Here is a 14943-nt window from a genome sequence, read left to right as displayed (position 1 = left end):
AGCATGAAACACTCACAGCAGACTCCAAAACAGAAGTTGCAAATACTAGACTATTGGGCGAAAATAAAATGCCTTTGGTCCAAGCAGAAGAAAGGAAGAGTCAGGTATACATTATTAAATGAAAATTTAAAGATTTAGAGGAAATATCTAGAACATTCATTTTAGTAAGAGTCTTCATTACTCCACAGTTCTAGAACAGTGAGACAAAGCTTGTATCCAGCATTAGACTCATTTCTAAAATCTAATAAATATTGACACACTTGATAAATTAAAACAGACTACTTCACTATGTCAAGTAGTATAACTCACATAAATATAAACTTACATTGAAGCGAACCTAACATCCTCATTCATGTTCATCACAACACTTTATGCAGCATAAATTGCAGTGTAAACAAGTAAATGTCTCATTTTACAATGATTTAAATTGTATTAAGCTAAAATTTGAAGCTTTACCCAAGAATTTAGCAGCCTGAAAATTTGCCCAGTGCATTCCAAAGAAGTTGCATGACCCTCGCTGCCAGGGGACCTTTGGACACTGCATGGCAAGCAGGGCCCATTCACTCAGGCAATGTATCCTTCAACGGGAAACAGATGGATTTGGTAAACAGTCACAAGAACATGTTACCACAAACCCTAGTCTGTTCTAGGCTCATGAAGTAGTTAACTTATAACTAGAAGAAACAAAACTATGAATTATTTTACAATCCTTACATCTTGTACCATTTCATGAGAATTCTGTATTACTGCCTCTGTGTAATGCCATTGTAAGAGAAATGAGGAGGCTCACCCTCTCAGTACCCTCAAAAATAATGGATGTCACTGTCATTATCCTGGATAAAAAAGAGGACCTTCGCCTCAAGGAAAGAAGCAAGGAGTGCACATGGAGCTTGATTAAGGGAAAACCTTTTGTCTCCTCCCTCCCACATGTTCAGTTCCAGCCTTTGATACAATTTAGGGAGAGAGACTGCATCAGCAAAAAGCAGAACTTATGTAGGTACTAGATGATTACTACTACTATTGAGTAGAATATAAAGGGACTTCACTGAAAAACACTTCTAAACTATTTTCAGAGTTCTGAATCTCTCATTTACTGATATAAAAATAATGTATCTAATTAAGGGCCTGGAAAGGAGAATGTCTCCTCTGATCTTTATCCAGAAGTTTCCCTAAAATACTCCACTTTGTAATACAGACTCTGCATAAATTTACTAACTTTCCCTAGGATAAAAAGATGGCTTAAATAACTATTAAACACCCCAAATAACTGTTTGCTATGTAAATGGTAGGTCTTTATCATAATTGAGAAATTTAGAAAAAGTGAGGAAGCCAAAAATAATTTAAATGAATCCAAATTTAACTTAAAACAATTAAATCTATATGAAGGGATGAATAAAGCAGTGGAGGTGTAGGCGGTGCGACAGCCGCTGGAGGGCAGCGGAGGCGGGTTCGTGTTTCCCGGGCCGAACGGGGCTCTGGGGTGCGCGGGGCGGCGCCCGGGAGCGCGGCCCGTCCTGTCCTCGCCATGAGGCCGCAGCAGGCGCCAGTGTCCTGGAAGGTTTTCATTCAGTGAGACTACAGCAGTGGCACCCGCTGCCAGTTCCAGACCAAAGTTCCCCGCGGAGCTGGAGAACCGGATTGATAGGCAACAGTTTGAAGAAACAGTTCGAACTCTAAATAACCTTTATGCTGAAGCAGAGAAGCTCGGGGGCCAGTGCTATCTCGAAGGCTGCCTGGCTTGTCTAACAGCGTACACCAACTTCCTGTGCATGGCAGCTCACTACCAGAAGGTTCTGAAGAAAGTCTCCAAATACATTCAAGAGCAGAATGAGATCTATGCTCCCCAAGGCCTCCTCCTGATAGATCCCATGGAGAGAGGACTTCGAGTTATTGAAATTACTATTTATAAAGACAGAGGCATGAGTAGTGTTAGATAAACCATAGGATTAAAGGCCCACCTCCAGCTGGGACCCTCACCTGTCCACCGGCCGACCGCAGAGTGTCCCCCACCTCCTCTCCAGAGCATCATTCCTTCGTATCTGCTGCCAGAGCCACGGTGCCATTCACTCCAAGGACTGACTTTGTAAAATTCCACACCTGGAGCGACCTCTAGTCACTCAGCATCCACTTTGTGTCTCCAAATTGTATAGGACTCTGTAATCTTTTGATTCGTTTTTGAGAAAACGCAATGAAGCATTTCACTTTTTTTATTCAAAGCCATTAATAAAATATGCAGTTGGTCAGCCCAACACAGTTTATTTCTTACCTGCCACCAGTGCCAGTGGTTCTCATCATTCCTTGGGCTTCAGCAAGTCGTAAACTAGCCAGTGCTCAGTCTTACTCCCCCAAATTCATAAAATGCTTTTCTCAAGGATTTTGGTGAAGGGTGGGCTGTGTCTGATTTTGCTAATGCATCTCCCAGATTTCAGAGAATTACCAGTTTTGCCATGACTCAAAGCTTAAAGATCAAGTTCTGCTGTTCAGTTTCTCAAACCAAAGCTCATTGGAAAAATAATGTATAATGTTACTTGTTTTATTATAGCAATTCCTGATTAAAGCAGTATTTAATGCAATTTCCAGGTTTTTGTTTTTTGGGGTTTTTTTTTGAGAATTCTGTTATTACTGCATTACCTTGAACATTGGGAAGATGTGGTATGTGTTGCTTGTTCCTTATAAAAATAAGTAAGCACAATAAAGTGGATGCTAAACCATCAAACACAAATGTCCCTGCTGTGTCCCTGAATAAGCAAGTGTTAATAAATATTTTAATTATAGTTTTGTTATAAATATAACTTAAGAGAAAAAAATTTGATAGGAATAATACTATATATTGCTAATTTTTAACTATCCCTACTGGCAAACCTTATGATTCCTAGACTTTCCTCATATACAGTATTCAGTGCACAGAAATATTATGATTGGTTCAAGTTCAGTAAGTTAAGTGATTTCCAACTAAAAGTCTTAAGTCTGGGTCACTGTTTCTAGTTCTTTTTGGCTGTGTGTTCTTAGTATTGGGATTTCCTGTGCCCTTCATCTTTGGGGTTTGAGAGCACTGTATTTGGGAGAAAGTTAGGACATATACTAGGAGAGAATGAAACGGTTAAAAGTTTTACTTTCAGAGATATTGTAGGTGCTAATACTGGATTTAACATTTCAGATTTAATTTCTTTTATGGGTCTGTTATTCAGTAAATCCCATAGGTCTATGTAATATTTTAATTGTATGAAACTTGTTACTTTATAGCCTATAATAGTGTCTGTCTGCCTTTTAAATCCATTGCAATAAGTTTGATGAAATATTAACACATTAGTAAAACTTTTCTTAAACAAACAAAAAAAACCCAGCAGTGGATGCAGACTCATTAATAAAAGGGAAAAGTTGGCAATTTTAAATGCATGCAATTATATTGATATGCTAATTTAAATTTTAGTAAAATATTAATTTGAATGAGTATGGAATAAGTATTAATTCTAAAAATAACACTTGTATGCATATAATAACAATAACTAAAATTTTTATTAATTTGCGAAGAAACACTACTAATCGATAAAGAACATAGTTTTTTCTATTCAACTATTAAAGTCCCAATTCCAACAAAACACATCAAAATTAACATATAATTATGATTCAATTTAAAGTTCCATCTTTAAACTCTTCATAATCTTCTTTGGTAAACAGATCCAAAAATAGGTTAACCCTAAATAAAAGATGACAAAATTGAATCTTGTTAATACAAAATGTCATAATCAGTAGTCACTGAAAAATTTTAACATTTCTAAAACTGCAAAGCAACAGTTAGCCACTCCCTGCATTTACTGTTTTGATTTTTACTTTCTCTAGTTGACCATAAAAAGCTTCTGATGGACTCAATATGTAACTCATATTTTCTTCTCCACTCCAACTCCTGCCAATACCCATGGTGACTTCAACAGTGCCAATTACAAGAACTGTGCCACAAAAAAGACTATATCACAGGTCTTTATCTCCAGGCCTCTCACAAGCACTCACAAGTAAAGTCACTCAAAAGCAAAGTCACAAGCACTCACAAGCAAAGTCACTTCAGCCACTCACAAGCAAAGTCATTGCTTGGATGGTCACTGTCATCTCTCGGAACTTCTACTTTACTTCTAAGCACTGGAACTCCTAAAATATTCCCAGCTGATATACATATACTTCTATACCCCTACTTTTTTGTACCCCTATACGCTCACTGAAAAAGGTCACTGTCCTTTAAACTGTTGATCCCTTGATCTCCCACAAGCTTCATTTGTATCCCCCCAAACTGACAATCATTTCTCTCATTACTCCTAATTAAGCCCCTAGAATCCCTCTTCGAGGGACTGAGACTTCCTCTTCATCCTAGATGTTGCCTGACATTCTGTTCTCAGTCCTCTCCTCTCCCTCCATCCCCGCATTGAGGTTTCATCTGCATCTACTGCTAGAACTACATATGACCTTTATGCAGTATAGATATCACACTGGATCTGACATGACACTTCCAATTGCTTACAATTTTCACCTGAATACCTATCGTCTAAAATTGTATGTGCCAAAATAAAACTCAGTAGCTTCACAAAACCAGTTCTTTCTCTTGACTTCCTTATTTCTTATCTGCTCATTCTCAAACCTTAGTATCATCTCTCATACTGCCCTACATCTAGTCATCTGTATCCTCTCCACTCTCATTAAGTGCATTTCACTTTTCCCTTGGACTGCTGTTACAATCCCTAGATTTTCTTGTTCACCTCTTATCTTGCCTCTATTCCAAACCTTTTTATAAAATGACACTGGATTCTTTCTAAAATGCAGATCTGATCAACCCACTGCTTTAAAATGTTCTATACTGATGATATACAAGATATTTGCGTAATTTCTAATTATCTTTCCATAAAATACTTATTAATTACAAAATGAAAAATAGTAACTATATATAGTGGAGAAATGGACATCTTAAGCAATAGATCAAATGGACATCAAACCAATAGATCCCTCAATAAGGGATAAATGAAAATCACATGACTCCAGATGTGACGTTCTGAGAAGGAAGTAACATTACTTATATAATGTTCCAGCCAAAAATGCAAAATATGAATCAAATCATGGGAGGTATCAGCAAATCCAGAGGGATAATCTGAAAAATAATTGGCCTGCATTCTTCAAAAATGTCAATGTCATAAAAGACAAAGAAAGGTTGAAGAACTGTTATAGATTAAAGAAGACTAAAGAGACATGACAATTAAATGCGATACATGACACTGGACCAGACCTGCTAACAGGAAAAAAATCCCATTAAAGACATTATTGGCACAAGAAAAAACTGGAATACAGACTATAGATTACATAAAAGTTTTATACCAATGTTAAATTTCCTGAATTTGATAACTGTAGTGTAGTTATAAAAAAGATATCCTGGTTCTTAGGATATACACACTAAAGTATTAAGGGGCAATACTTGATACACATAACACACAGAGAAAGAGAGAGGGGGAGTAGGATAATGATAAAGCGAAGTGGCAAGATGTAAAAATTGGTGAACCCAGGTAACGGGTATTCTGGAGGTCTTTGTATTCTTCTTGTGATTTTTATGTACATTTGAAATCATTTGGAATAAAGGGTTACGAAAATGTTCCATGTTTCTTCATTGCCTACTGAACTGAGTACATATCCTTGGCCAAGTATCCATGTGAGACCATTTGAAATACATTCTCAGTACATTGTATACCTTTCTTCACTATGACTACCTTGAAAAGCTTTAATCAAGCTGTATATTCCTAAACATTTTCTGTGACTCCATGAATTTTCTCATGTCCTTGTCTTAAAGTATACTCCCTTCCCCCACATTCCCACTTATAAAAGTCTAATTTCTCTGTTCCAAAGCCCATCTTACTTACCTTTTCTACTACTTTCCAAACCCCACCAAACTGGGTGTAACCTATTCCTAAGAATTGAATGAGCCCAGATGATTAGTATATCAGGGCACAATTGGAAAAAAAAAAGTGGGGGGATGACATGCTCAGTTTAAACCACGTGGCATTTAAAAGTAACTGTAGAACAGCCTAAAGAAATTCAGAGGCACATGACCAGAGGTCAGAAGTAGGATAGAGATTTAAGGGTCATACACCCAGAAAGAGTAACTGAAGTTATAAAATGCGTGAGTTATCTCAGAATAAATATGTAAAGAGACAGCAGGACCAACAATTACTCCTAGGAAAGCATTCGTTATTAGATGGTAGCAAAAGGGACAAATGAAAAATACATAGAAAATATGGTCAGAAAGGTAGAAAGAGAACCATGACATAGTCTTCAGGATAATAAGAAGAAAAATTTGAACAAGTAGTAGTAAAACAACATTAAATGTGACAGCATGTTCAAAAAGAAAAGAGAACTAAGCAGAGATATGAAAAAGAAAAAACATAAAACTTGGACCATAGAGAGAGTAGTTTCAATAGCGTTGTGAATATGAGGCCCAAATGAAGCTTATTAAATTTCAACAAATATTTAATGAGTGCTTTCTATGTGTCAGACACTGGGTTTAAGGAAGGAAACAGGCTAGAATTAGCAATGGGTATACATTAAAGGTTGGAGATGGTAGGATGTAAAGGGGAAGGAAAAAGTCTACACCTTTTCATTGTTATCTAAGTGGATTCTTACCAGAAGATGACAAGAAGATTCATTTTGTGTAATTTGAATCTAGGAACAACATAAAATATAAGGAAAATTCAAGTTGGTCTCTGGCATTGGCTTTCCCATTAATAAATATATAATAAGGAACAAGAATTATAATACATTTTTAAAATATAATTATTAGTTTCTATAATCAGGTTAAAAATTGTAATAAAAATACCTTTTTTTTATAAGAGGCTATTTTTTATAAGAGGCTATTTCTGGAAAACACAGCATATTATTTTAAATTGCTAAATAATCTTTACAAGATCATATTACAAGATCATTGATATTTAATAGAAGGTCTATTGCTGAGGCACAAAAGAACCCGAAAAGTTCAAGGTAATGGCCAGAGCAAAATTAGATGTGATCTAGTACATTTATTAGAGTAATTGGATCTGGATTAACACTCACAACAATGTCCAGGGTTTGTGCACATTTCTCTGCCTGTTCAAACATCTTTGTCACCTAAGAAACCACTGACAACTTTTTTCCTCTTAAATGCCCTCTGCTTCATTCTCCTGCTTAAACGGATAAGAAAAATAAAACAGAGTATCACTAATGTGAACATTAGTTCATGTACCATGATTGCAAACAATTTATGCTATTATGGATGCAATATTACAATAACAGTAATGAGTTTCCAGTGTTACACTGCTTACAAAATGGCATTCTGTTTTAATTATCTTACGAAAATATTCTTCACAAAATCAAATTATGCAGATTTACTGACTGTCAATATAAAAGTTGTCCTTGAGTGACTGCACTAAAAACTTATAGAAGCATTCAGCATGGTAATATATGTATTAGGACATGCATGTAAAGGAAAGAAAATGCCTTATGATTTAGCAATTCATGTTACATAAATTTTATCCAACTTAATTGTTTGAGCATCCAGAACTTCCAATTACTTTAATAAACATACTAGATTACATCTAATTTTGCTCTGGCCACAATATCAACTCACTGATGCAGCTTAAAACATGGTTTAATTTATGAATTGTTTTCCAGGAATGAAATAATGACATCAAGGCCATAACTCAAGGGCAGATTTTGCTAAATGCATTAAATTGGACTGCAGCATCATGAAAAGGAAGTGACTGTATGAAGCAACACAGAATTTATACTTCTATAATACAATTAAAATGTTTTTCTTCATCAATATGGATGAGTTTTGTAATCTGTATTAAAAATTTGGCGTTTTAAAAAAATGTTGGCATTAAAATTCAAATTTAATAGACAAGCGTGTTCCCTTGACTCAGTCGGTTCCAGTCAACATTCACCTTCTGCACTCTTCCACACACACATACACCTGTGGTCTACTCTACACTTAATGCTTTACAACGCATTGACTTTTCATTACAATGAACAGTGATAATATGGTAGCCTTTTTTCTATAGCTCTATACATTGAATGTGACAATTAGGAAAACTACTGGTCTAACGTAATCCAAAGGTAACTAAACTATTAGAGAAGCCAGTTCTCTTTAATACAATGAAAATTGTGTTAACTTACTTTCACTACATAATTTCAGCCTAAGTCTGTATTTTTCATTTTCTTCAAGCATTTTAGAAATGACTTTGTACACTCCATTCCATACTGAAACCTTAAAAAGGTAAGCACAGTTAAGGAACACTGGGCAGAGAACCTGGACTACACTGCGATGTAGGCAATTGGGAGTGAGCCAACTGTGTTGCATGCCAGTTTGATATTATCATTATAAAGCAATATTATACTTAGAGATCTAAAAATTAAACATGATTGTTTTCCCATATTCAGTGAATTCTCTGATATATTTTTCCAACTTCCTAGCATTTCCTCTCTGCAGTATTTAAATTAACTGTCCTGGTCGAAGGCAATGTCTTTCAAAGGCAATATCTAGTAAGTCCTATGGTTTCAACATACTCAATTTTGTTTTGAAAGGTAGTAAAAATAGCGAATTTCTATTCCTATGTCTATGTCTAAACCACTGGACAATGATATGATTTTTAATGTGTTTTATTCTACTTAATAATTAAACATTTCTCCTAGGACATACCAAAGCAAACTTACTAGAGAACATGAATATACTAGAATAGGAAGAATGGAGACTATAGAAGCAGATAGATCTAGGCTCAAATTCTGGCTTCACCACTTAACCAGCTGCTTGACATTGGGCAAGTGTTTTAATCTCATTTAGGAATAACTTCAAATACTGGATTATTAGAATTAATGAAAAATATAGGTAAAGCACTTACCCCAGTGTCTGGCACAAAGTAGTTACAGGTAATATTGGCTATTGCCCAAGAGGAATTGGTTCTTAGAAGAAAAATTTCTTAGTATAGTGGGAAGATTAAATGCTCACTCAAAATACACTTGCTGCAAGGATTAGTCACTTTGAATGCTATTTTATACTATACATGTATTAGAAATCAAACAGACTCAAAGCTCAGAAATAATATAATTTTATGTGTCATTATCAACTAACAGTTTCTTTAAACTGAAGTGTAAAATATATAGTGGTAAACAAAGATTAGTAGAGTAACTGATCTTGAATGTGTTTAATTAATTTTACTTATTTATTTATTTTTGGCTGAGTTGGGTCTTCATTGCTGCGCGCGGGCTTTCTCTAATTGCCGCGAGCGGGGGCTACTCTTTGTTGCGGTGTGTGGGCTTCTCACTGCGGTGGCTTCTCTTGTTGTGGAGCACGGGCTCTAGGCACACGGGCTTCAGTAGCTGTGGCTCGCGGGCTCTAGAGCGCAGGATCGGTAGTTGTAGCGCACGGGCTTAGTTGCTCCGTGGCATGTGGGAGCTTCCCGGACCAGGGCTGGAGCCCGTGTCCCCTGAATTGCAGGCGGATTCTTAGCCACTGAGCCACCAGGGAAGTCCCTTGAATATGTTTAAAACACTCAAAGTTACCATGACATCTGGACAGCCAGACATGAAAATGGTTCAGCATAAAGGTTCATGCTTGTCAGCTTTCCTGCTAGAAACTTGTACACCCCTTGCCTTTAAAAGAGCAATATGACACCAATAGAGATACCTTTTTCTTTTCTGTGAAATCCATGATTTTCTTATGTAACACTATCTGAGTTTGTTATATTCTATGCAACATATATTTTCATGCTTTGAAAAAGCTCACAGTCAGCTACATTTTGACTAAAATGCGTTTTATATCTTCAAACACTGGAAGGACTATTCTTTATGGTAAATATTTCCAAACCCAGTTTCATTACTGCTAAATTAATTCTATTTTCTCATCTCAGTAGATTAAATTTTTCAAAAGATGGCACTATTTTTAATGTCTTGAGTGTCTTCACACGTTTGTATTTAGACAGGTTAATCTAAAATTCAAAATATCACTCATTCCCCTTTACAATAATATACCTTTTTCTTTTTCTTCATTATTTTGGAAGCTTCATTCAAAGGTATGGGGAAGTCAAACTTTTTAGCTAAATTCCTCTGGGTTAAACCTAATTTAAAAAAAAAAAGAGAGTCACAAGGTAAAATATCAAGGTCAGCACAGACTTTAAAGGATCCACTATCCTGAGAATTGACAATTATAAATGTCTCTTGAGCTCTCTTTGGGGATATTTACACTTGTTGGTATATTTCAGATCACTAGATAATACCAGTTTACCAATTAGCTAATACTATATTGGAAAAAAATAAAACAAGAAAACTAAGGATAAACTACCTTGGGGGTGCCTAGGAGATCTCCTTCCTTTACTGATTTGAAAGGTGAGCCCCCAAAAGGACAGCAACAGAGTAAATAAATACCAAAAACCACATCTTGCCCCAGGCTATCTCTATAGTCTTCCTTCTCTGCTCAACTCCAGGTATACATTATGCTTCCAATTGCACAGGAGACCATGTGGTTCCTCAAATACATCTTGTTCTTTACCCCTCCCAGTCTTTGCACATGCTGTTCTATTGGGCTAGACCACTGTGTGCATGCACGCCTGTACACACACATACAGACATACACACCTGCCAGGCAAATGTCTACCTGCTCTTCAAGACTCAGCCCACACATCACCTCCTCTCTACAGCCTTCCCTCAAACACCCACAGCCCCACAAACAGCGGGGTAGACAGCACTGGTTCCAGGAACAGGTTCCAGGGACACTTTGTTCACAGCACTCAGCACACTTTTATAGCTTGTGTTTATACTGTTTCTGCCACTAGGCTGTGACCTCCTGGAGGGTCAGTGTCACTGTGTGCCTTATTCATCTTTCTATCTATGCTACCAGACACAGAGTAGGTACTAATAAAGGTTTGTCAGAGTGATAAGCTTCCTGACTCTACTCACTAAACCATGCTGCCTTCCCAAATATTAACTGTGAGAAGAAAACCTAAGGGATTGTGTGTCCAAAGACAAACCTGTACAACAATGAGCATGTGTTCCCTGAAAGCTTTTATATTTGTTCTCCTTTTCTCTGTAACACTCTATATGTACCCCAACCCTTCCCCACCTCATTCCTGCCCTACCACCACTCTATACCCGGCTTTCTTCTACTCCTCCAATACTTAGCTTTCCAGGGGTGGAGGACCTTCTCTGATTCCACAAAGCACCCTATGCTCAGTTATCATAGGAATTATCACATTGTTTACTTGAGGAGTATGTTCTATTCTTCATTAGAGGTCCAGTACTGTATAAATTAGATACACAATAAATATGCTGTTTGTTGAGTGAAACAGAGTATGTTCTAAAATGGTATGTCCCTATTTAAAATGATGAAGGGGAAAAACCTACAACCAAAATTACTCTACCCAGCAAAGATCTCATTCAGATTTGACAGAGAAATTAAAACCTTTAAAGACAAGCAAAAGCTAAGAGAATTTAGCACCACCAAACCAGCTTTACAACAAATGCTAAAGGAACTTCTCTAGGCAGGAAACACAAGAGAAGGAAAAGACCTACAATAACAAACCCAAAACAATTAAGAAAATGGCAATAGGAACATACATATCGATAACTACCTTAAGTATAAATGGATTAGATGCTCCAACCTAAAGACGTAGACTGGCTGAATGGATACAAAAACAAGACCCATATATATGCTGTCTACAAGAGACCCACTTCAGACCTAGGGACACATACAAACTGAAAGTGAGGGGATGGAAAAAGATATTCCATGCAAATGGAAATCAAAAGAAAGCTGGAGTAGCAATTCTCATATCAGACAAAAGAGACTTTAAAACAAAGACTATTACAAGAGACAAAGAAGGACACTACATAATGATCAAGGGATCAATCCAAGAAGAAGATATAACATTGTAAATATTTATGCACCCAACATAGGAGCACCTCAATACATAAGGCAAATACTAACAGCCATAAAAGGGGAAATCGACAGTAACACATTCATAGTAGGGGACTTTAACACCCCACTTTCACCAATGGAGAGATCATCCAAAATAAAAATAAATAAGGAAACACAAGCTTTAAATGATACATTAAACAAGATGGACTTAATTGATATTTATAGGACATTCCATCCAAAAAAAAACAGAATACACTTTCTTCTCCAGTGCTCATGGAACATTCTCCAGGATAGATCATATCTTGGGTCACAAATCAAGCCTTGGTAAATTTAAGAAAATTGAAATCGTATCAAGTATCTTTCCCGACCACAACGCTATGAGACTAGGTATCAATTACAGGAAAAAACCTGTAAAAAATAGGTCTTCCCTGGTGGTGCAGTGGTTGAGAGTCCGCCTGCCGATGCAGGGGACACAGGTTCATGGCCTGGTCCAGGAAGATCCCACATGCCACGGAGCAGCTGGGTCTGTGAGCCATGGCCGCTGAGCCTGCGCATCTGGAGCCTGTGCTCCGCAACGGGAGAGGGAACAACAGTGAGAGGCCCGTGTACTGCAAAAAAAAAACAAAAAAAAACTGTAAAAAGTACAAACACATGGAGGCTAAATCATACACTACTTAATAGCCAAGAGATCACTGAAGAAATCAAAGAGGAAATCAAAAAATACCTAGAAACAAATGTCAATGAAAACACGATGACCCAAAACCTATGAGATGCAGCAAAAGCAGTTCTAAGAGGGAAATTTATAGCAATACAATCCTACCTTAAGAAACATGAAACATCTCAAATAAACAACCTAACCTTACACCTAAAGCAATTAGAGAAAGAAGAACAAAAAAACCCCAAAGTTAGCAGAAGGAAAGAAATCATAAAGATCAGATCAGAAATAAATGAAAAAGAAATGAGGGAAACGATAGCAAAGATCAATAAAACTAAAAGCTGGTTCTTTGAGAAGATAAACAAAATTGATAAACCATTAGCCAAACTCATCAAGAAAAAAAGGGAGAAGATTCAAATCAGTAGAAAACGGAGAAGTAACAACTGACACTGCAAAACTACAAAGGATCATGAGAAATTACTACAAGCAACTATATGCCAATAAAATGGACAACCTGGAAGAAATGGACAAATTCTTAGAAATGCACAACATTCTGAGACTGAACTAGGAAGAAATAGAAAATGTGAACAGACCAATCACAAGCACTGAAATTGAAACTGTGATTAAAAATCTTCCAACAAACAAAAGCCAAGGACCACATGGCTTCACAGGCAAATTCTATCAAACATTTAGAGAAGAGCTAACACCTATCCTTCTCAAAACTCTTCCAAAATATATCAGAGGGAGGAACACTACCAAACTCATTCTACGAGGCCACCATCACCCTGATACCAAAACCAGACAAGGGTGTCACAAAGAAAGAAAACTACAGGCCAATATCACTAATGAACATAGATGCAAAAATCCTCCACAAAACACTAGCAAACAGAATCCAACAGCACATTAAAAGGACCATACACCATGATCAAGTGGGCTTTATCCCAGGAATGCAAGGATTCTTCAGTATACACAAATCAATCAATGTGATACACCATATTGACAAACTGAAGGAGAAAACCCATATTATCATCTCAATAGATGCAGAGAAAGCTTTCGACAAAATTCAACACCCATTTATGATAAAATTCCTCCAGAAAGTAGGCATAGAGGGAACTTACCTCAACATAATAAAGGTCATATATGACAAACCCACAGCCAACATCATTCTCAATGGTGAAAAACTGAAACCATTTCCACTAAGATCAGGACCAAGACAAGGTTACCCACTCTCACCACTATTATTCAACATAGTTTTGGAAGTTTTAGCCACAGCAATCAGAGAAGAAAAAGAAATAAAAGGAATCCAAATTAGAAAAGAAGAAGTAAAGCTATTACTATTTGCAGATGACATGATACTATACATAGAGAATCCTAAAGATGCTACCAGAAAACTACTAGAGCTAATCAGTGAATTTGGTAAAGTAGCAGGATACAAAATTAATGCACAGAAATCTCTTACATTCCTATACACTAACAATGAAAGATCTGAAAGTGAAATTAAGAAAATACTCCCATTTACCATTGCAACAAAAAGAATAAAGTATCTAGGAATAAACCTACCTAAGGAGACAAAAGACCTGTATGCAGAAAATTATAAGACACTGATGAAAGAAATTAAAGATGATACAAACAGATGGAGAGATATACCATGTTCTTGGATTGGAAGAATCAACATTGTGAAAATGACTGTACTACCCAAAGCAATCTACAGATTCAATGCAATCCCTATCAAACTACCACTGGCATTTTTCACAGAACTAGAAAAAAATTTTTCACAGTTTTTATGGAAAAACAAAAGACCCCGAATAGCCAAAGCAATCTTGAGAAAGAAAAACGGAGCTGGAGGAATCAGGCTCCCTGACTTCAGACTATACTACAAAGCTACAGTAATCAAGACAGTATGGTACTGGCACAAAAACAGACATATAGATGAATGGAACAAGATAGAAAGCCCAGAGATAAACCAACACACATATGGTCACCTTATCTTTGATAAAGGAGGCAAGAGTATACAGTGGAGAAAAGACAGCCTCTTTAATAAGCTGGGAAAACTGGACAGCTACATGTAAAAGAATGAAATTAGAACACTCCCTAATGCCATACACAAAAATAAACTCAAGATGGATTAAAGACCTAAATGTAAGGCCAGACACCTTAAAACTCTTAGAGGAAAACATAGGCAGAACACTCTATGACATAAATCACAGCAAGATCTTTTTTGATCCACCTCCTAGGGAAAGGAAATAAAAATAAACAAATGGGACCTAATGAAACTTAAAAGCTTTTGCATAGCAAAGAAAACCATAAACAAGACGAAAAGACAACCCTCAGAATGGGAGAAAATATTTGCGAATGAAGCAACTGACAAAGGATTAATCTC

The 14943-nt window shown here is 36.6% G+C and overlaps 1 protein-coding gene and 1 pseudogene across 1 annotated transcript in view; one reads left to right on the top strand and one right to left on the bottom strand.

Moving 5' to 3' along the window:
- The first annotated feature begins 898 nt into the window (after positions 1–898).
- On the top strand, positions 899–2279 carry LOC149749729 (golgin subfamily A member 7 pseudogene; annotated as a pseudogene).
- Positions 2280–12276: 9997 nt separating this feature from the next.
- Positions 12277–14943, bottom strand: part of CPEB4 (cytoplasmic polyadenylation element binding protein 4) — a 94106-nt gene continuing 91439 nt past the window's right edge. Inside the window, exon 10 of the mRNA XM_089909676.1 lies at positions 12277–12516. Within this exon, the coding sequence (XP_089765802.1) occupies positions 12292–12516 (225 nt within the window). The 3' untranslated portion in view covers positions 12277–12291. The remainder of the gene's footprint in view (positions 12517–14943) is intronic.

Source organism: Delphinapterus leucas, chromosome 3 (assembly GCF_059928025.1).
Source record: "Delphinapterus leucas isolate spDelLeu-1000000601 "Yukka" chromosome 3, BTC_Dleu_Yukka2, whole genome shotgun sequence".
Classification (NCBI taxonomy): Eukaryota; Metazoa; Chordata; class Mammalia; order Artiodactyla; family Monodontidae; genus Delphinapterus; species Delphinapterus leucas.
This window is presented reverse-complemented; position numbering and strand designations above follow the sequence as displayed.